The sequence below is a fragment of the Vigna radiata genome, chromosome 3 (genome assembly GCF_000741045.1).
Source record: "Vigna radiata var. radiata cultivar VC1973A chromosome 3, Vradiata_ver6, whole genome shotgun sequence".
Lineage (NCBI taxonomy): Eukaryota > Viridiplantae > Streptophyta > Magnoliopsida > Fabales > Fabaceae > Vigna > Vigna radiata.
In genome coordinates, this window is record NC_028353.1 from 8,948,199 (window position 1) to 8,969,588 (window position 21,390).

Below are 21,390 nucleotides of genomic sequence, written 5' to 3' on the forward strand. Positions count from 1 at the left end.
AGTATATAATAATAATAATAATATATCATTATTTACTATTAATATTATTATATTTATTATTTTGTATTTGCATCTAATTTTTAATTTTATAAAATGGAAATGGTAGAAGTACTACTATTGAAGTTTCAGTCTGAATTTTATATTTTGTAGTATGTTACAAATTCAAATCTAAACCACGTAAATGTTCCATTAATGTAGAGAGAGAAAGAGAAAGATGGTTAAGGATAGTGGGGAGGTGTAGGGTATTTTGGAATAAAGAAAATAATGGAGAGGTGTAGAATATTTTTGAAATAAATTAAATTAATGGAGAGATACAAGTCCCACTTGGGGAGGTGTAGGAAACAACACCCTTTTAGTAGGCTTTTACTATTTTGGTAAAAAGTGAGGCCCAAGCCCAATCCAGTAATCAGATTTACAATCACGTTTTAGACCTCACTTTTAAAAACCATAGAAGTAGGACAATCGATGAAGAGAAGTTGCAACCCATTTCTTGAATTTCTATGGACATGTTTACATTGAGATCATCAAACAGATGGTTGTCTACCTACTATAGTTCGAAATTTAGGCACCTTCGTTTTGTGTTCAGTTGCTAAATTGATCTTAGTTAATTGTTACAAAAGGCATTAATCTCAAATAATTAGATAGAACAGGGGATATTTGTGCCTGTATATCAACTTTCAACTACACAACTAATAGTTTACAAGTAATGTATTTGTAACGAATAAGAGTATTTAGTGAGTTTATTTCAGCAAGTAATTTATTTATTATATATTATGGTTAATATATCTCAACATGTATTGAATATAAGTTGTTTTAAAAAGAAAGGACTATTTATTTATTTATTTTTTATTTTCTTATCAATTCGCCGTGAGAGTTGTTGTAACTTCTCGACGTACAAAATGATCTGGTATATTAGAAATCGTCACATTACTAAATTACTTGAAGAAAAGTTTTTCTAAGTGAGTAATCTCTTAGAATTAATGATTGTGCACTTGTTTTTATTGTTTTTAATCGCTTGACAAAATAATTAAATAATAACAAAATTAAATTATTCCCGTAAATAAGTTCATTTCAGTAGTTCATGGGCTATAGTTGACCAAAACCAATTAATAAATTAGTTAAAAGTCTGAAAACATAATTTTTATAAACTAAAATTTTTAAAAATAATGTTTTAGTTAAGTTATTTTTCTTACGCGAGTTGAACAAAATTAACCATTTATGTTAGATGTGAAGGGAAATTCAGACAGAAATACTTTTATATTTAACTATATCATTATTTTTTTGTAGCTAATTATATATATTCTTCTTATTATTTAAAATATTTTAATACAAATTAAAATAAAATATAAACCATATAATAGTTAAAGTAAATACTCTACATATGTGTAATATATATATTTCTTATTTTTTTAGCTTTGTAATCTAGTTTTCTCTTCCTCCACTCACTGCTACTAGAGTTGTTCTCCTTTGTCGTCATACCACCATTGTTCATCTCTCATTTTATTATTAAATAAAATCCTTTTAGTTTTATCAGTTTAAGTAACATCGTCTTTGTATACTTGTGTCATCATTTTCTTTCTCTCTTTATTTGCTCTCTCTCACTTTTCTCATTGGATCTCTCTCTTATGATGAACTTTGTTTGAAATATCCTTATATCTAATTTGCATATGGAATTTTGGTTCAACTAGGTTTTGGATTATGGTTGATGGTAGCTTGTTAGTTTGCTTTGGTTTCTATTTGGGTAGTTGGGATGGAAAAGACAAAAAAAAAAAAAAAAAAAGATGTATTTCTCACTGTCAGAAAAATGATACTACTCTAACAAGTGATATAGTTCATACAACTTATGTAGTTCCATCAACCAATTACAATATAAAAGCATCATACAACATCGAAATCTACCTCGGTTAAATAATTTTTAATTGGAAAATGATATTTTAACACCATTTTTTGACACTGCACACGTGTCAAAATGTGATTGGACGATTTCAAATTAAAAAAAGTTGAGGTAGGGGTATATTTGGAAAAGAAAAGTCAAAGTTTGTTTTTTTAATTTGAAATCGTCCAACCACATTTTGACACGTATGCAGTGTCAAAAAATGGTGTTAAAATATATCATCATCCTTTTTAATTGGTGTATATATCATAGTGAAAAAAAAGTGACTGAAATAATGAATATGATAAGAAAAGAGGTGATTAACCCTAAAATCAATATAATTCATCAAATAAAGAGAAATTTATAAAAGAAAGTGACAGGTTTAAGTAATCAAGATATTGTTATAAAATTTTAAAATTCCAAGTTATTTTAAAATTTTATATTGACGAAATATCCTTTATAATAAAATATTATAAATGTTTTATAGAATAAATCATTGTGATGGAGATCCTTCTGTCTCTTGCATGTTTATGGAGGAGGAATGCAGGAGATGTTTGTCGAACAAGGAAGAATAGTGATAGAAATGAAATTGGTGGAAAGGTTTCCAAAGACAGAGGAGAGGTTAATTCTCAAGGAAACATGCGTCACTCTCCCAAACCCAATTGAAACCCTAACTAGGTTGCTCTAACCCTAAAAATTTTTACACTTCTTATATGAGTTATTGTTATATTTTAAATGACTTGTCATATAATTTCACACGGTATCTTAGAGTGACTTTATTTCTTTTCATGAATTTTTGTCCTTATACAAGAACATATTCTTTGATTTACACGTTTTACACTTATTTGCACAAAACGATGTTTATATATCTATTGGAGTGAATCCACACGACTCTCTAAATGGAACAAAAAAGCAACTGATAAAAATGAATGAATAGAACTCTTTATTTTAAATATAAAAACAAAACAACTCTTTTAATTTAAATGAAACTGTACAACTATATATTTCACATATTGGCACAACCATGTCACTTTTCATCAAAGGTTGACTATGTATATGTGAAGCAATGAAACATTAATAATAATTTTTAAACTTATATCAGAAGTTTTCACATATCTATATGGAAGTGCTGAAAGTTTTGTTTTTAGCATTGACATAAAAAAAAAAATTGCCATCAGATGGCTAGATTTTTGTTAAAAAGGGGCAAACTGAGAAAATATCATCAAGATTCACCTGTGAAGTATATGGGCCAATATGAACAACTAAATTAGGGATCGTATATCTGATTCTACTAATTAATAGACCAAACAGACAAAAGGAGACAGTAACAAAAATAATAACTTTCAGAATTGTCTTCTGATAAACTAAAGGCATACAAGATTAATACCCAATAAATGTTCTGTCTTTCCATTTTCTTCGTTGATTTTCCTTTCAATTAGCATTGACATCATAGATCATCATTAGTGTAAGACTAATAGTGAATGAATCGAGTAATCCGTGAGATTATGATTATATTCAAACTTATTGCAGTCACCCCACTCCCACCACCACAGAAAAAAGCATTAATTCGCATCTTAATTATGAATATATGCTTGGGTAATTAGTGATCAGGTACAGCGATGTGAAGATATATGCTTGTATATCTTTTACTCTCTTCAACTTTTCTGAGGTCAAAGACAAAGTGGTATCTCAACATGTCATCATCAGCATATGTAAGTATTAGACCAAAGACAAACATTGATAGATCTAGGAAAAAGGCAGATAAGTTGGCATCCTTTAAAAGCAAAGTAATCTTTGATTTGAAAGCCAATATGTCTGCTAATACCAAAGAGAGGAATTTTTTAGGACTTCTCTTTTTGAGTGATTGCGATTTAGTGGATAATAAGTAAATGCGCAGCCACAACAGCTCTGTGATATTCAGAAGAGAAAAAAATTAGCTAAGAATCTAGTACAATTAACCACCAATTAATTCAATTTAAAGTTAGGAAATCAATTTTCAAACCAGGGACTGCAATGGAGTTATTTCATTTGAATATTTTGATGTTTAAGTCCGGCATATGTCACATTTTCATGAAGAAAATGCCTGTATCTTAAAAACAACATATTTCATGCTTTCAAGTAAACTACTTTCGTTCTATTAGTTTACACATATTTCAATCAATTTTAATGATTCAAAATTAATTTCACTGTACTGTTTTGTGATTGAAATACATATAAAGAAGAAACAGAAAGCTCTAAAAAAATTAGTCCAGGTCATATCAATTCTTACATCATGAATGGTAGAATCCAGAACAACATCAAATACTTGAAAATAATCCCAAGTTTTTCAAATTGTGACCACTTTCACTAGTTTCCATCATATTTTAAATCAAACTAATATTAATTGTGTGTTTGAATTTACGTTCAAGCTGGCATTCTGGTGTCAGTTCATCGAATCCATATATCAAGAGAGAAACTTTTCTGTTTGAACGCCTTGAAAAGTTATGAGAATAGCTATTCAATCACACTCTAAACTACTATTCCAGCAGTTCAATGTCTTTTGAAGTGATTCAGATTAAATTAAATGTACATTTCAAACTCACCAGCAGATTCAAAATTAATTTAAGTAAAGTTTAAACAAGACTAACCCCAAGCTAAGCAGCTCCTGTAGCAATTCCATGAGCATCCTTTGATATCAATGCACGCCGTTACATACGCATGTTAATTTTCCTTAATTAGAATATGAAGATGAGCAAAAAAGTATAGAGGAAAGCGTAAAGATAGTATGCTAGCATGCATGTGGTTATGGGTCGGTTGAGGAAGATAAGATCTAAAACACAGAATCTCTTTCATATAATTTATTGCAAATTCAAGAACAACAATATGTAAAACACTTAAGTTTTGGTGGATGAGATACAAAACAGTGGGACATAAGTGAAAATATTAAGTAAGTAACTTAGTTGCTATACCACATGACCCAATCTTCATCTTAGATAACATGAAATTAGTTGGTTGACTAGAGCTGTTCCTCAATAGCAAATTCCTCGATCATGTTCCCATGGTTGAGGGGGTTGAAGGCTTGAATCTCGGAACATTTGTTGGGAAGGATCTTGGAAGCAAGGCCTTGATCCAGTGAGTGCATAGGGACAGGATATTTACGTGCTATGAGAACGGAGTTGATGACCTCATCGGTGGGGTGGAACACGGTGAGGACCTCAAAGCCTCGAAGATCGCAAGGCTCAATGACAGGGTAGAGAAAAGCCCTTGCCCCATGAGCGCTCCTTAGCATGAGAAGTGCTCCAGGGTTCATGTGCTTGGCCAAGTGATCGATGATGCGGTTTTTGCCCTCCTTGTCCATGCCCACAAGTGCTGCCAAGTAAACAACCTCGTACTCCTTCAAAGCGTTGGACACATCCAATATGTCAGTGGTGTGAAAAACCATGCGGTTGGACAAGTCAGGGTGAGAGGAAACCAAGCGCATAGCGTTGGAATTGGCTAAAGGATCCATGTCATAGTTGTGAAATGTGGTGGAGGGTAAGTGGTTGGATGCCAACACAATCGAGGTGAGAGGGAGGGGTCCAGAACCCACGAAGGCGATTTTGCTGGGGACATGGGTGCAGTGCTGGGTGAGGATAGTGAACTCAAGGAGACCAAGTTTGAGGTAGTTTGAATAATAAGGAAAAATATGAAGGTTTTGAAGAGGGTTGTCGTATGAACCTAGGAGAGTTGAGTAGTGGGTCTCTAAATGGCCTTCGGCTTCACCACAGAGTTTTATAAGGTGAGATCTAATCTCTTGCACGTTTTTGTTTAGGTTTGTGACATCTATTGGGCTGGGGGGTATGCATGTGAGGACTAGTTGGGTGAAAAGCATGTCGACATTTTTGCAAGGTTTCAGACTCTCGAGGCTCGAGATTTGTTCATACAGCCCGCAGACTTTTTCAATCAGCAATTCTTCCTCGCAAACCATGTCGACACTATGAGGTTATTGTGATGCTGTGTTATGGGAAGACTCAATCTCACCCTTTGCAAAAGCTCAATGGGGTGATCATATTTAAGCCCAACTGTGGGCTCCACTCACTTCACCCTTTGGAATTGCCTTGCTTTTTTATTCTATTTTTCGGATATTGTTATGCCACCACCTCTATCATTTTTCTCAACATTATCATTCCCATTTTATAGGTCTTGTAAACATGAACTCATATCTTTTATAAAATATGCCTGTAAATAATCACCTGTAAAAATGCCTTCCTAGTTTTCTTCAGTTTTTTTACTATGTAATTTTTGTTTATATCTTCAGCAGATATATAAGATAGGGTAACACTTCAGTTGAAACTGGAAACAACTTCTAAGACCTATATGGTCTTATCTATATTTCAATAATAAGGCAGTGCCGCAGCAACTTATACTCTTCTTCTTGTTTCCTATAATTAAGAGGATAGGCCAAAAAAGAGAGAAGATATGCAAAAGAAAATATTTAAATCAAATGCAAGTATGCTGTTTTGAACCTTTCCATACCGCGACAGGGATGGGGAATAATGACAAAAATACAATGCACTTTCCAAACTAAATTTTAAGAGAAAACTCTTCAGACTACATAAATTTGTATGTTCACTCAAGACTTCAGAAAATTTTAGATAAGATTGAAAGATAACATTAACAACATAGCACTGTTGTATTTAGTTGTGTCAAATCTCAAAGGTTCCATGTCCAAAACTTAAAAAAAAAAGAGACAAGGAAATAGTTTAAATTGAGTAAGTACTTTTTCTTGTATATTTATTTTTGTACAAGCCATCATCAATAGTAAACAATTTTTGAAAGCATTTGACATTTTTGAAGTAGATTTATAATTTATTTTCTCATCCTTCTCACGATTATGTCATGATTTTGAGGACTATTAAACAACATTTTGTATGCAGACATTTTTTTATCAGTAAAAGATTTAAATTACTCATTACTATAAATAAATAACATATACTCTTATAAGTGTGTCAAAATAAATAAATAAAAGTATGGGTAGGGTATGGAGAGGTACAGTTTCGATAAGTGACTCAGTCTATGATTCCAAAATGTTTTTGTTTTCACACTGTCACGGTTGCATTTTGGTTCATTACAAGGAATCCATCCCCTTATAAAAGTTTGACTACATGTATGGTTGTCATTATAAACACTCAAAATCATATTAATTTTCTTTATAATAAATATATATTGTCTCTATCATTGTTGATTGGTAACATAAAAGAAAGAATTAATATATTTTTTTTTATAAATGATCAAATTATGCTAGTAAACTCTGTCTATATCTTTAAATGGTCTGTTATATTTTAAAAATGTCAAAGAAAATCTTGAATACTTTAAATTCGATTTTTGATGATGATTTCCATCAATAGGGACAAAAATTGTCAGATACAGCAACTATCATATAGAGTTCTTGCTCTTCTCATTCGATTATCATCGCTGTAGGAAGAGTTTTTGTTTCATATGCAAAGTGATTGCGTCTTCATGACAAGACATTTTCAATAGATTATTACAATCATCTTGAGTTAACTTGTACGAAAGACGACTATAGGCAATGGCAGCGGTAAGTGATAGTTACCACCCTCTATATGTTTTTAACAATAAAAAATAACGCACACATGCATGCGCATATTAAGGATATTTCAAAGTTGTTATTTTAATAAAGATATTAGTATTTTATTTGGTTAAATATAATACCTTTTAATATAATTTATTGCTTAATACGTATACAATTTTTTTAAATATAATTTTAGTGAAAAAAATATTATCATTTGAGCATAAAATATAAATACACTATATCATATTACTATATAGTACATGTTATAAAGATGGGAGAAAATAACACGATGTTAGTTTATATTTATTTGTTTGTTCAATTATTACTAAACAAACCAAATTGAATTAGCTAGCCCATCTACTTTTAAGAGCATGTTGGATGATGGGATTTTAAATAAATTCCTTATCACACAAAACAAAAAAATTAATTCTCCAACAAGGTAATCTGTGTAGATTAATTTGTAGAAGTTTTCTTGACTTCTCTAAATTTGTATTTCTTTACTTGTTAATTTTATAATTTATGTATAGATTAATTTGTAGACATTTTCTTGAGAGGTCTAAATTTTTTATTATTTTACTTGTTAATTTTAATTTATAAAGAAACTTATTTCAATTTTTTTTTTCATCTTTTCCCCCTAAAATAATTCAGAGAAAACTCATCCAAGTTTTCTTTCATCCATCATCTTCAATTTGTTCATCCATTATGGATTAGCCTTAAACAAAACATATATAATAGATATTTAAGGGTTACACAATCATTTAAAGTATTTTTTTTCCCCAAAAAATACAAATAAGTAGAAAAAGAATTAAAGAGTAATTTTAACATAATTATTTTCATCAGTTTTTAAAATCTAATGGTTAAAACTATCAAATAAGAAAATAAAAGTAACACAAACTATGCAATAATGAAAAATATATATTAATAGAAAAAATTCTAACGTAAAATAGTGTCCTATAATAGAGTTTCTATTTTTTTAATTCAATTGAATTAATTATGTTGTTTAATTTTTTTTAATATTTTATCTCGTCATGTTACTTATCATCATAAGTTAAGAAATGTAAAATTTTGTATACTAACAATTTTTTTCAATAATTAGTCAAAATAAAATATTCAAAGTACTTTTTATTTTAAAGTATAATGTCTAATTTTTATGTAAAGTTATTAAACCATTTTTTACACGTTGTAAGGTAATGAACATTTCTTATTGCATCACCTTTATATGAACACCTATTTAATTACCATTAACACTTATCTCTGACTTTGGCACATTAAATGATGATAGGATTTGGTACATTAGCTATAATATTGTTTAATATTGATAGCAAAACTTTATCACATATATTAGCCTATAGACCCGATTAAAATGATAGGAATGGACTGCTGACTGCTCTCACACATCTACACGAGACTTTTCAGTGTGTTTTGTCCTCACTCATACATTTTTCGAGAAAACTTTCCGGAAGGTCACCCATCCCATAATTACTCTAGGCTAAGCACGCTTAACCATGAAGTTCTTATGGGTTAGGCTACCAAAAAACAAATGCATTTGTTTATATGAGTAGTCAAATCAATTCCTTTAAGTTATCTTTCAACTGTATATATAGTCTCATACCTATACAGTCTCTAGATCCCTCTCATTCTGGTGTATGTTCGATTCGTCCATGTGTCCCTTCCACTAGAAACCTGCTAGGAGCCGCTCCTTGTCCATGCCTCTTGCACCGGCGATCACTCCCCGTCCTCGTCGTGTCACATCACTCATATAATAAAACAAATTAAACAACAAATCAAAAAATATAAAAAATTTAAATACACAAAATTTAATCAAAATTACCGAAATACCCAAGTTTGTGGAAACTTCGAAGTTACTTAAGTCTAAAAATATATATTGGATAAAATAATTTAAAATCTTGAGTAATAGTTGAAATTCAAATATTGATTGAATAGTGTATGCGAGTTGTTGTAAACATTCATTTTTTTTTAAATAAAAGAAGTTGAAAATCAAATTTCATAAATTCTAAAAGAATATATTGTACCAAAGAGCTCCGTTATGTTGATTCATAAAAATCATGATATCTTATTGAAGAATTAATATATCGGTTCCAGATTTTAGAGCAACCCATAATGTGAAAAATACTTCAAACTCTGAGTTGAATTACTTTTCATTATAATTAATGCAATGAATTCATAAGTGTTATTTTTGCATGATTTTTAAATCAACTAATATTAAAATTAAAAAGTTATCATGCACAATAATATGCAAGATAAATAAATAAAAAAAAACTTTAATATTCTTTTCCCTTTTTACCTGTCTTTAATTTTGCCATATTCCTATAGAATGCTTGCATCTTAGCTTGATAACTTTATACTATTAAATTTCTGGCTTTTTAAGTTTGTCGTGTGATAATCGAATTTTGTGTCTTCTTTCATTTGTTGGACACGCGTGCCATGATTGGCATTTTTTTTAAGTGTCGATGTTTTCTTTTACTCGATCACTTGATTTGATTCATATAAAATGTGTTCATAAGATAAATATTAAATTTGAATTCAGTAGGAAAAAAAAAAAGCCTTAAGGTTTTAAAATAAAACGTTATAAAATTAAAAAGTTATAAATTATTTTTATAAGATCCATTAGTAAACCCTTATATAAATGTTATCTTAGTCTTCAGCAGTTAGTTGTAGTTTGATTCCATTCAACTTGCATTTCTCCAGAATTGTTGTAATTTGAATCATGGAGATGTTCCCAAGTAGCTAATCGAATTTATTCCCGTTTCAGATGAAACCTTGTTTTGAGTTTATTTGTGTTACCTTTAAGATATTTAGGGTTAATATGCCCATATCCCATATCCTTGTAATGAGTAACCATGCCATAAGTTGGATGCCATTGCAAAAATAAATAAATAATAAACCTAAAATTACCTATTCTACACTTTAAGATATTTAGGGTTTTCATTACTTTTTTTTTTTTTCATTTCTTGTCAATATTTTTGGCACTTATACAGAAAATGTCGTTACGAACGCTGTAAGGACACAGTATGGGCACTAACAAAAAAAATATATGAATCTGATAATGTTGACATTATGATGCAAAATATTAATATATTAATTTATCGTAATCTGGATTCCTTCGCTTTTCCCCCTCCATTTGAATGGTGCGAATGAGACGTTTTCATTCCCTTTATTTCGTGCAAGCAATTTTCATTAATAACGCTTTGCCTTGTACGGTTGAAGATTAGTTTCTCTCATATTGCCTTCCTTACACGAAATAAAGAAATGGTTTTTTCTCTTTTACTTTAAACAACGAATGACGCATGCAACACTTTATAATAAAATAATAAAAATCGAATTAGCAATAGCATAATTGACAGCGTAGTAATTTTCATATTATAGATTGGATGGAAATTCAAAGTAGATGATTAGTGATGCATGATGGTTATATATTCTTCCCCAGCCGTCCATGGGTTTTGGGGACCTTTGTGGGTGAGAAATTGAAAACTGAAGGAAGTGGCTCCTCAGATATAGACATCAGATATAGATGTCTGGGGTAGGAATAGGGTTTGAGAATGTGCATGGAATAGTGCAAATGCTTTATTGGTATTTTAAAAATGTTATGGCTGCCAAATTGGCCACTTCCAATTCCACTGTAACGGCACCAAATGCGATAACTCGACGCTGAAACTAAAGAGGAATAGTGCAAATGCTTTTTTAGTGTGATTGGTGAGTTGAGGTAGCTTTCGGTTGGTGGGGGCATGAACAAAGTCAAATATACTTCATTATTTGTTTTATACACAGAGATGTGTGGCAGCCACAAGAAAGCGTGTGGCAGAAGCAGCCACGCCACACTGCTTCTGCTTCATTCGTTCCTTTCATCGACTACCCACGCAACCTCTCACCAAAAATTATACGTAGAGCTTTCAAATACTTTCTCTCAGCATCACAGATTCCATAATTATAATAGATAATATCTTGCATGTATGAACCCATGAAGGTGCATGCCCTGTAGCTATAGAGTGCTAAGGAGGAGCGGATATGCACGTTGGACGAAGGAGGGAGAGACTTCTCGGCTTTCAACTGTGGAGATTTTTTTTAAGGAGCAGAGTGATTTCCAAACTACAGTGACGTTCACCAGCGAATCGATATTATTCACAAACAAATTTATTTAAATACATGTGTGTATAATTCAAAGTAACTTATTTGCTAATTTTTTATCTTTAAATATACTAGTTTATAATTAAGAAAAGAGGATATATTCAATTTCAAGATAATGACATATTATAATTCATATATATATATATATATATATATATATATATATATATTAAGTTTTTATTCTTATTTATAGATTTGTAGATCATTATTCTTTTGTTGACTGTGCGTTTGAGGGTTGAGCTAAAATCTTACTTTTGTGTTAAGCTTAATCACACCACTTGAACGTTATTTATCACTCAAACGAAGTTTTTCTTTTCCATTAAGAACGTGCATAGTACTTGAAAGTTAACTTAAACAATCTTGTTGCCACTTACGTGATGGCTTGAACAAGGAGAATCACCATTATATTTTTTAATTGATTTTTCGTTTATCAATGCGATGGACTTCTCTAATGCTTCACAATTGGAATTTCTCGCTCAACTTTCGTTTGCTCGTTTCACTGGTATTTTTGGGTTAAATATATTTTTAGTCTCTATATTTTGGAGCAATTTTGGTTTTAGTCTCTCTTTCAAATTAAGGTATAATTTAGTCGTTCAACTTTAGAAAACTCTTGTTTTAGTCCTTTTTATCAAATTTTTTTAACTTTATTTGTTGTTTCAAGCACGTTTCATTATAGCATTTGGATTGTTTACACTGTTTGACACATTTTTGCTTCAATGCTAACTGAGAAACGCATTTGAAACAACAAATAAAGTTAAAAAAATTTGGTAAAAAAGACTAAAATCAGAGTTTTCTAGAGTTGAAGTACTAAATGGTACCTTAGTACTAAATGGTACCTTAGTTTGAAAGAGAGACTAAAACCAAAATCGCCCCTACTTGTATTATTTGAATTATTTTGATGTTGTTTAAATGGGTGATTGTTTTACTCTGATATAGTTAGATTAGGTATTTGAATGATAGGTTAAGTTTTTGAATCTAATTAAATTCCAGCAAATATAATTTGAGTAGCATGTGAATGAGAAATTGTATAAGATTAAAAAAACATTGTTTCTGTTTAATTGAAATAAAAAAACTTGATTTGTATTGTTCATCAAACAAGTGATATTTTCATCAAGCATCACCATAAGTTCATGATATTTTGTTAAAATATTATTAATTAGTAATATATAATTTTAAATAATTAGATTTTAATAATTAGTACTACCACTATTATTATTTTCATAATTATTTTAGGCCAATGAGGTAAAAATTAAAAGAGAATTAACCGTCAATCTTGTCATTATATATTGAAGAAACATGACCTAATATTTCTCTCTCTCTCTGATGTAATTAATTCTTATCATTTAAGAAGAGGAAAGAATGCGAGTTCTCTTACATATTAAAATACGTTTAAACCATTTAGGCGTTTCTATTTTCCTTTCGGTCTTCCCACTTTGATCCCCTTTTTTTAAACTTTCCCAATTGAGTTCTCAAAACTGTTAATTTGAAACAATTCAGTCCCTGCCGTTAAAAATCGTTAACGACCGTTTAAGCATTGATGACATGGCATTATAAATAAATTTTATATTAAAATTTATTAATAAATATTTATTTAATCAGAAGGGCAAAGTGGGAATATCTTTTGGGTTTGGCCCAGTGGTCTTCCATTCAGAAACTTAGAAACCCCTTTAGGGTTTCCACATCCTCACCTCACAGTGCACTAGCAGCCCCTCATCTCTGCCGGCAGAACCCAAGGCTACCATCTCACCACTCGACTTCTCCGGCACAGACCGCCATCAATGGTGTCGCCGGTGACATCGCGAGCCGCCAGAGCCACCGATCGCCCGACGTCAGGCCCTTCCTCCATTTCGGTTCGCACGCCACCACCTCATCCGACCAGTCACCGTCGTTTGAGCGAGCCCAGCCGCCGTGAGTTACCAGCCAAAACACCACCAACACCACGGGTCACGGCCAAGGTCGCCGCTGGTTACCCTTCATTCGCAAGCAGGGAAAAAACCCTCCCCTCTCTTCGAAGTCGTGGTCGCTACCACCAAGTTCTACAAGTCCGACACACACAACTTGCTAATTGGGTGGTGAAGCCCCAATTGTAACACTTTAGAGCAACGAGGATTATCTGACTTTGTTTATAATTGACCCTGGGTGTTCGGATTGAGTTTTTTCTTACAGGGAAACGACATTGGGGATTTCACGGTATAAGTCGAGGTTAATGATGATAATGGGGTTGTGTTTGTGAAGTTTTTTTTTTTGTTGATTTGGTTCAGCTTGGTTGATTTTGTTCTTCCTTGTTTGAGGTATATTGTTGTTGATGTTGGAAAACAAGGAAAATAAAAGTATAATGGAACATGAAAGGGGGGTTGAGTCTACATGTGGCCGTGATGTTGAAGGGTTTCATTGGGTTGGTTGGTTTCATTTGTTTTGGTCTCCTCTGTTTTCCTTTTTTAAATGCAGGACCAATGGTGTGAGAACAATGGCGAAAATGGGGATATTTAGTGGTAGAAACATGTAAAAGAAGTCATTCAGCGGCGGAGGAATCAAGGAGTAGATATGGGTTGATGGTGGTGACGCTAGGTAGGGGTGGAGATCATTAACAAAATGCAGATAGAGGTTTCAAGTTAAAGAGGGAGTGTGATTTGCATAGGACGAATGACGAAGGGGAACACTCACACCAAATGAAACTGGCTTTTTTATTTTTCTGAGTTGCCTTTCCTTCGACAATTGTGTATCTGGATTCCTTTCTTTAACACCCTTGGTATTTTCTGTATATCCAACTTTACTCTCTGCTCCCCCAGAATGGATGATGGTTCCGGATTAGAACAAGAACCAACCCTGCCAATTCGCTTCGCCTCTGCCAAAAACAAAGATCGCGTCCTTTCTGCCCAATTTGCCCTTCTAAAATTTTGATTAAATAAATATTTATTAATAAATTTTAATTTAAAATTTATTTATAATGCCACGTCATCCATACTTAAACGGCCGTTAACGATTTTTAACGGCAGGGACTGAATTGCTTCAAATTAGCAGTTTTGAGGACTCAATTGGGAAAGTTTAAGAGAAGGGGACCAAAGTGGGAAGACCGAACGAAAATAGGGACGTCTAAATGGTTTAAACCTATTAAAATACTATCATTTCTTAACATTTTAATAGATAAATTATCTACCCTTAAGAATCATTATATTCAATGTTAACAAATATGGTCGAAGGTTGACCAAGAAGTTAGAAGGGAGAAGCAATGCAATGCAATATAAAGGAAATACATTTTATAAAGTGAAACATATGCACAACATGTTCGACAATTGGGCCTGCTTTATACAGTGCTATTTTTTCTTGTTCATTTATGCATGTTTTGAAACATAATATTGGAGCATAAACGTTGAAGAAAATCCAATTTAACAATGTTGTAAACTTACGACTTTCATTTAACTTGAGAAGTTTTGGTAGAAAGTAGATTCAAACATTGTAAGCTTTCCATCTAAAAACATAAACCGAATAAGTTTGACGTAAAAAGAAAATATTGTTTGTTCATAATTAATGTTGTTGTTGGTTAGTTAGGTGAAGACACTTAAACTTTTCTTTCTAGAGTCGAAGAGAATGCAACAAGAAATGGAGTCCATTAACGACATCATATAGCATTAGCCCTACTTTACCTCCAAACCAACTACCGGTGTGACTTCCGACAAGGTAACCAAGTCTCCCAAGCTTTTGCTCCCCAAGGAAGCCTCCAGCATAAGTACCAAACAAAGTGCCACTTCCCCTAAAGAAACCCTCCATCAAAGTACCACCATAGTACACAGATTCAAAAAAATCCCATCCTGAAGAGATGATAGGACCCAATCTGTGTTTGGCGTTACGAGAAGCCAATTTTGCTGCCTTTTCACCTTCTTTCTTGGCATATTTCACAGAAGCACTTTGTGACAATCCCTTCTTCACAACATCAGCAAGTGCAGATTGAATTGCACCTTGCTTTGCTTTTTCAACACGAGCCGCTCTGATATTGTAAAAGTAGAGCTTTGCACCTTCCTTCACTGTACATGCTAACGTTCCAGAAGTCATGTCAAAGCAATTTAAGATTGTAAACTTCCCACTATGGGATGATGCATTCTCACCAACAAGTTGTCTGCATTGTTTAGCTAAAGGAGTAACGGGATATTAGAAAATAATGAGCAACAACCTCCGCCTTAGCAATTATGTGTTACTACTGATGAGTAAATAGTAAGAAACTGGTTAAGGTTGAAAACAAATAGAGTAATAATATCTTGACACACATAGAATATAAGGGTAAAATGATCCAAAAAGTGTAAAGTTTTGTAGTTTTTCAAAAAAGAAGAGAGTAAAAAGTAAATAAGAATAATGTCAAATAAATGTAAAAAATTTAGATATGTCAAAGAATCATTTCTCAAACAAATATTGTATCTTTATCACTCCAAAATCCACCACATTAATGATCACATATAAAATTAACATGCACATAATAATACTCAAAGGAATCCATGATTAAAAAGACATTATGTCTCAATTATGTAAACTTTCCAAAAATTTAACACACAAATATTCTAACCTTTGATGTGAACAATCATGATAGTCCCCACAATTGGTTAAGAATTTTTATCAGTAAAAACAATATTTATCAGTTAAAACTTTCTTCAATACTAAAAGATAAACTCATTATTAAAATATAACTTTGATCAGTATAGAATTCTGATTATAGAGACTTAGTACTTCACAATCCATATTTGTAAGAAAAACTAATTATGCAAACTCTCCCAGATTAAGATACCAAATTGTTCACGAAAAATTGGTACGAAGTAAGCAATAAACATTCACTGTCCAATCGTGCCAGATGCAAGATTACGAGTATTTGACATGAAATTAATATAAAGGGATCCGAATTTTTTTTCTGTTTTCCTACCTTTATTCTCTACACAATCGAACAAAGTAGACATGCAATGATCATTGATGTCTGATACATTTTTGAATCTCATTGATGTCTGTGACATTTTTTAATCTCATTGATGTCTATAATTAGATAACATCAATGTCAAATGCTTCAGAAAAAGAAGAAAAGGAAAATCAATTTTAGTCACATAAACAGAATACATAGAATAGGAAATGAAAAATTCGGTACCTGTGACGCTAAAAGCAACGATGGCAGTCACTATGGTTAGAAATCGAACTTTCTTCTTCTGGAAAGCCAACGGCATGGCAGTAACGGAAAACGAAATGTAACGAATTATTTGGAAATTACTATAAAGTATAAACAAGAGACCTTCAAATGAAAGCTTCCAAGAGAGGGAAAATCTTAACGATAGATTCTTGATTAGTTCAGGTAAATTATTGCTAGCAATAGAAAAAGGCTTTTGCGGAAATGTACAAGGTTAATGATAACGGGTTGTCCAATCGACCCAATTACACTGTTTAAAGCGGGCTTGCTTTAGGTCCAATCTTAATTATTAGGACAACATTAATGTAAAATGCACTAAATAACATATAAGTCTCATTTTTTGTTTAATGGGGTCTGTAAAAAGTTTATGTAATAATAAAATAATACTAAATTAAAACTTTCTGTTTAATTATATTAACCTTACAATTATCCTTGTTTTATTTTTTTTTCTATCACTATATCATTAAAATTGTTTCATTTTTAGCCTATAATTTTATTTTATTTTATTTTAAAAAATTATTGAATGCCAACCACATGTTATATTCTCTTCTAGAAGCTTTTACCTTCATCATTTACATTCAATCAATTAAACTTCCATAATGTAGCACCAAAACCACAGGATATAGTGATTGTAATATCTAAGAACAGGATTAGCAAAAATGTTATTGCAACTTAAAATTTCGAAACATCGAAAAGAAAGAAAAAGAACACCGCAGGAATTATTTGTTACAAATTTGTCGAAAGTAACTTCCTCCAACTGAGATTAAATAAACAAAAGGTACTTGCCGTTAACACGGTTAGACTCATCAGTGTGGCAAGAGAAAAACAGTAAAAATAATCATTACTATATTCCCAGGAGATAAGAAGGATGCAAATCTCACGTACCTTCTGCTATTGTCATATGTGTAAATAAATGAATCTTAAAAGTACAATAATCATGGTTTACTGCATCAAAGGTTATTGGGAAGTTATTCCGACTCCGCAAGGTAAATAACATCATGCTTTTAGCTTCATACTTTCACATTCATAATTCAGTGATATGCATTTGTCACGGTAAGTATAGGAAGCCAAATATGCTTCCTTATATTCTAGGATAAACCTTGATGAGGAACGACGGTTACTGAAAGGACAGAGGACTTAACCTCAGACTCTGAAAAATCACTGAGTATGCAAATGCTGCCAGAGCTGAGAATTTGATTGATTTAAGCATCATTATCTTTATCCAAAGAAGCTGATAGATAGCTCAAGATGAATCCGTCTAGATCGCCCTCAAGGACGGAGTCAGGGTCTGAAACCTCATAGTTAGTTCTAAGATCTTTCACCATACGGTAAGGCTGCATTATATACATAATATAATATTAGTTACAATTATAATTAAGACAGAATGCCTAGATCATGACAGACTGCTAAAAAAATGGGAAGGGGGAGACATGTACAATCTCCAACTTACATGGAGAACATAACTGCGAATCTGACTGCCCCACGTTATGTCAGTGAGAGACTGTGTATGTTGTGCATTCAACTGTGCTTGGCGTGCCATCTCCAGTTGGTCTAACCTTGACTGAAGCACAGCCATGGCTGAAGCCTTGTTCTGATGCTGCGATCTGTTTTTAAATCATACCCAAAATCAAAACCTAAGAACAAAACACAATCAATGCGTGAATATGATGAGGACTAATTTCTTACCTTTCGTTCTGACAAGTTGCAGTAACTCCTGTGGGAATATGAACTATTCTTACAGCGCTCTCAGTTGTGTTGGCATGCTGGCCACCAGGACCACCAGCCCGAAATCGTTCGATTCGAAGATCAGATTCATTAATCTGTACATGGGTAGATCCATCACCTAGGATTGGAATCACTGCCACAGCAGCAAATGAAGTATGTCGTCGCTTATTGCTATCAAAAGGTGATATGCGCACCAGCCTGTGCACACCTATTTCTGCTTTGGCATATCCAAATGCAAACTCACCATCTACTTTAATGGTAGCTCGCTGAAAAAGCAAGTAGACCCATGTATTCAGAAACTAGCAATCCCCTTCAATAGAAAATATAACATAAGGCAAGAAATGTCAGAGGCAAAAGCTATGTTGAACTAGAGGCTATAAATGGAAATGGATTCCTATCGGGAATTTTGCTTGTAGTTTAAATGCTATCCAAATTAAGCAACATAGAACATGACAGTTGAAAATCAGAAATAATATAGTCACATTAGAAGGAGGTGGCCATGGGTCATGCATGCAAGAATTTTGTGGAAAATTGCAAAATAATTTTAAAGTAAATAATTCTGAAGATGGTATGAAGAAGAACCTTGATTCCTGCAATCTCACCAGGCATTTCATCCATCAAAGTTACTTTATATCCATGCCGCTGTGCCCATGACTTATACATCTGCATGACCATTGATGCCCAGTCCATACTTTCCGTACCCCCAGCCCCAGCTTGAACCTATATTAATTATATAATAGTAAGCTTCAAAAGGCACACTGATTCACAACAACAGCCCAAGTTCACTTCTTTATAACGAATAAGGAAAAACATGTTAGGAATCTAGGATATATTATAGTGCAGCATATCAACATCATGCTCTTAGACCTAGATTGATGGCTTGGGCATGAATAATAATAAAAACAGCAAGGCGGTAATAGAACATTTTAATTCTATGACAGCAACCTCAATGTAACAAGAACAAGAATCTTGCTCTCCAGCAAGCAACGCCTCTAGCTCTTTCTGTTTTGCATCTCTTCTCATGTTAAGCAACACTTTCAATGATTCCTGAAAAGGGAATACTCAATGCATGAATATATAAATCTGTATGTACTAGTAAGAAATGATCAATCTAACTCTTCTCAACGAACCTTGAAAGAGAATAAACTAGTTTTCAACATCAATATATGTTTCCTACAAATTAGATCTACATAAGACGTTCAGCCCTGTAGATTTTCAGACATTGCAGTATGCTGTTAAACAATAAAGTGTCTACTTAAGTTTTCTTTCTTGAGACAATAAATTACCAAGTCCTCACCGGCTTAAATTTTTAGCTCTTTTATTCTCCTTATCACCACTCTACTTTGCACACCAAATCAAAGGAACACAGGTTAGATTATTGAGCATGACAGCCTTTTGTATGTAAGACTATTACAAAAAAAAAAAAAAAAAAAAAAGCGAATACATGCCTAGGATAAGATGAAGCGAGTCCCCACCCATTCCAAATCCGCATCATTCTCTTCGCGGGCAAGCTTTATCATGTCGATATGCTCAAGTAATTCTTGTTCCAATGCATTTACTTCTTTCATTTTCCCCAGGAGCGAACCATGCTCTCGGCTTATTTTACCTGCGCGCACCGGATCATCCCAAAGGTCCTCCTTACCCAGCTGGAATGATAACATATCCAACCTCACCTTCAATTTTTCCCACTGCCACCACAACACACGATCAAGTTCTAACAACCCAAGATAAAAAAATTGGAAAACAGAACAATCATACTTATGCCCTAAAACAAAGTCCAATCAATAATAATTAGTACATAACTACTTAATAAGTTACTAAGCAGTGATTAAACAAAAGCACGTTAATTTAAGAGAAAACAGGGTATATACCTGCAAGCGGCGTTTGATCAAATCAATAGATTGAGCTATAGCGGTGGCATGACTCTTCCAATCGCCTTCGTTTTCGTCCAGAATGTTCCAATTATTGGCCAGAATTTGTTGGACCGTGAGCCCATCAGAGGTTGAGGGCTCAGAGGCGGCGGCCTCAGAGGCCCAAAAGCGAATTTGGAGAAGCGCGCTAGAGAAGCTGAAACTTGGGATCGAATTTGAAGCGAAGCAAGGAGTGGGTTTATGTGGAAGGGAATGTGATGATTGGCGACAACAAAACCAGCTTGAGTAAGCCAGAGTGTGATGCGACTCGAACGAGTTTCCGACGTGTTTGTGCAGAAACAGGGACAAGGCCTTAGTCCTAAGGGATTTTCGTAGTAAACGTGACATGTTGTAGCCCTTGTGTATTACAAAACAATGTAAACACTGAAACTAACAAGTCTATGAGGAGAAGAAAAGAAACAGTACCCCACCTTTCAGCTTCAGGAGCACTCTACGAAGACGATGAAGATGCTAATGCCAGCGGGCCTGGCCCGTTTATCACCTTGATATATATTTTCATTATTATGGGCCTACCATAGCGATTTATGTCAAGGAAGCCCAATTATTCGGAGTAAATGATTGTTGTTTACACCCATTCTTTTGTTGATATACTCATTTTTGTATTTCTAAAAATATTCTAAATATTCTTTTTTTAGAAACTAACCTCAGGGTATAATTAATAATACCTTCTAAAAGGTAACCACTTTTCACTTGTAAAAACTAATTATTTGATCTCTTTGTCTCGTTACTGCAGTGCTTAATTTTTTCAAAAATTATAACATTTTAATGGCTGTTTTTTAACAAATTTCAAAATGTGTTTAGTGGCTAAAACTCATTATAGAAAAAGAATTTTTTGATGATTTTGTATTAAAAAAGAAGTCAAACATCAACGTATATACAATGCCGTATTTTAGAGGACTGTAAATCCCCTTGTATTAGTTACCTCCTAAAATTTAGGTGAAATGAATTGTAATTCAGCTCTCTTTTAGGAACATCTAAAAAAACTAGTATTAAAAACTCACAATAG

General features: G+C 32.8%; 3 protein-coding genes across 4 annotated transcripts; all 3 read right to left on the reverse strand.

Moving 5' to 3' along the window:
- Positions 1–4,678: 4,678 nt before the first annotated feature.
- Positions 4,679–5,896, reverse strand: LOC106756794 (nicotianamine synthase). Its single transcript, XM_014639378.2, has one exon. The coding sequence runs from the start codon at positions 5,817–5,819 to the stop codon at positions 4,869–4,871; it is 951 nt and encodes a 316-aa protein (XP_014494864.1). The 5' UTR covers positions 5,820–5,896; the 3' UTR covers positions 4,679–4,868.
- Positions 5,897–15,017: 9,121 nt separating this feature from the next.
- On the reverse strand, positions 15,018–17,452 carry LOC106756998. 2 transcript variants are annotated; one of them, XM_014639584.2, is made up of 2 exons: positions 16,693–17,452; positions 15,018–15,697 (listed from the first exon to the last, which is right to left on the reverse strand). In XM_014639584.2, the coding sequence occupies exons 1-2, from the start codon at positions 16,766–16,768 to the stop codon at positions 15,144–15,146; spliced, it is 630 nt and encodes a 209-aa protein (XP_014495070.1). In that variant the 5' UTR covers positions 16,769–17,452; the 3' UTR covers positions 15,018–15,143. The 2 variants fall into 2 exon arrangements, with proteins under 2 accessions (XP_014495070.1, XP_022635085.1); XM_022779364.1 differs by having other exon boundaries at positions 16,477–17,452.
- Positions 17,453–17,595: 143 nt separating this feature from the next.
- LOC106757801 (peptide chain release factor PrfB2, chloroplastic) lies at positions 17,596–21,033 on the reverse strand. Its single transcript, XM_014640600.2, has 7 exons — positions 20,325–21,033; positions 19,929–20,141; positions 19,399–19,500; positions 19,036–19,173; positions 18,415–18,719; positions 18,179–18,332; positions 17,596–18,062 (listed from the first exon to the last, which is right to left on the reverse strand). The coding sequence occupies exons 1-7, from the start codon at positions 20,709–20,711 to the stop codon at positions 17,931–17,933; spliced, it is 1,431 nt and encodes a 476-aa protein (XP_014496086.1). The 5' UTR covers positions 20,712–21,033; the 3' UTR covers positions 17,596–17,930.
- Between the last annotated feature and the right edge of the window lie 357 nt (positions 21,034–21,390).

Coding starts and splice junctions, on each gene's coding strand:
- LOC106756998 (XM_022779364.1), bottom strand. CDS start 16,564: ATGTCACAGACATCAATGAGATTCAAAAATGTATCAGACATCAATGAT. Junction 15,698..16,476: donor CGATTGTGTAGAGAATAAAG/GTAGGAAAACAG, acceptor TTACTCCTTTAG/CTAAACAATGCAGACAACTT.
- LOC106757801 (XM_014640600.2), bottom strand. CDS start 20,711: ATGTCACGTTTACTACGAAAATCCCTTAGGACTAAGGCCTTGTCCCTG. Junction 19,501..19,928: donor ATGATGCGGATTTGGAATGG/GTGGGGACTCGC, acceptor TTCCCTTTTCAG/GAATCATTGAAAGTGTTGCT. Junction 18,063..18,178: donor TTCGCAGTTATGTTCTCCAT/GTAAGTTGGAGA, acceptor TATATAATGCAG/CCTTACCGTATGGTGAAAGA.
- LOC106756794 (XM_014639378.2), bottom strand. CDS start 5,819: ATGGTTTGCGAGGAAGAATTGCTGATTGAAAAAGTCTGCGGGCTGTAT.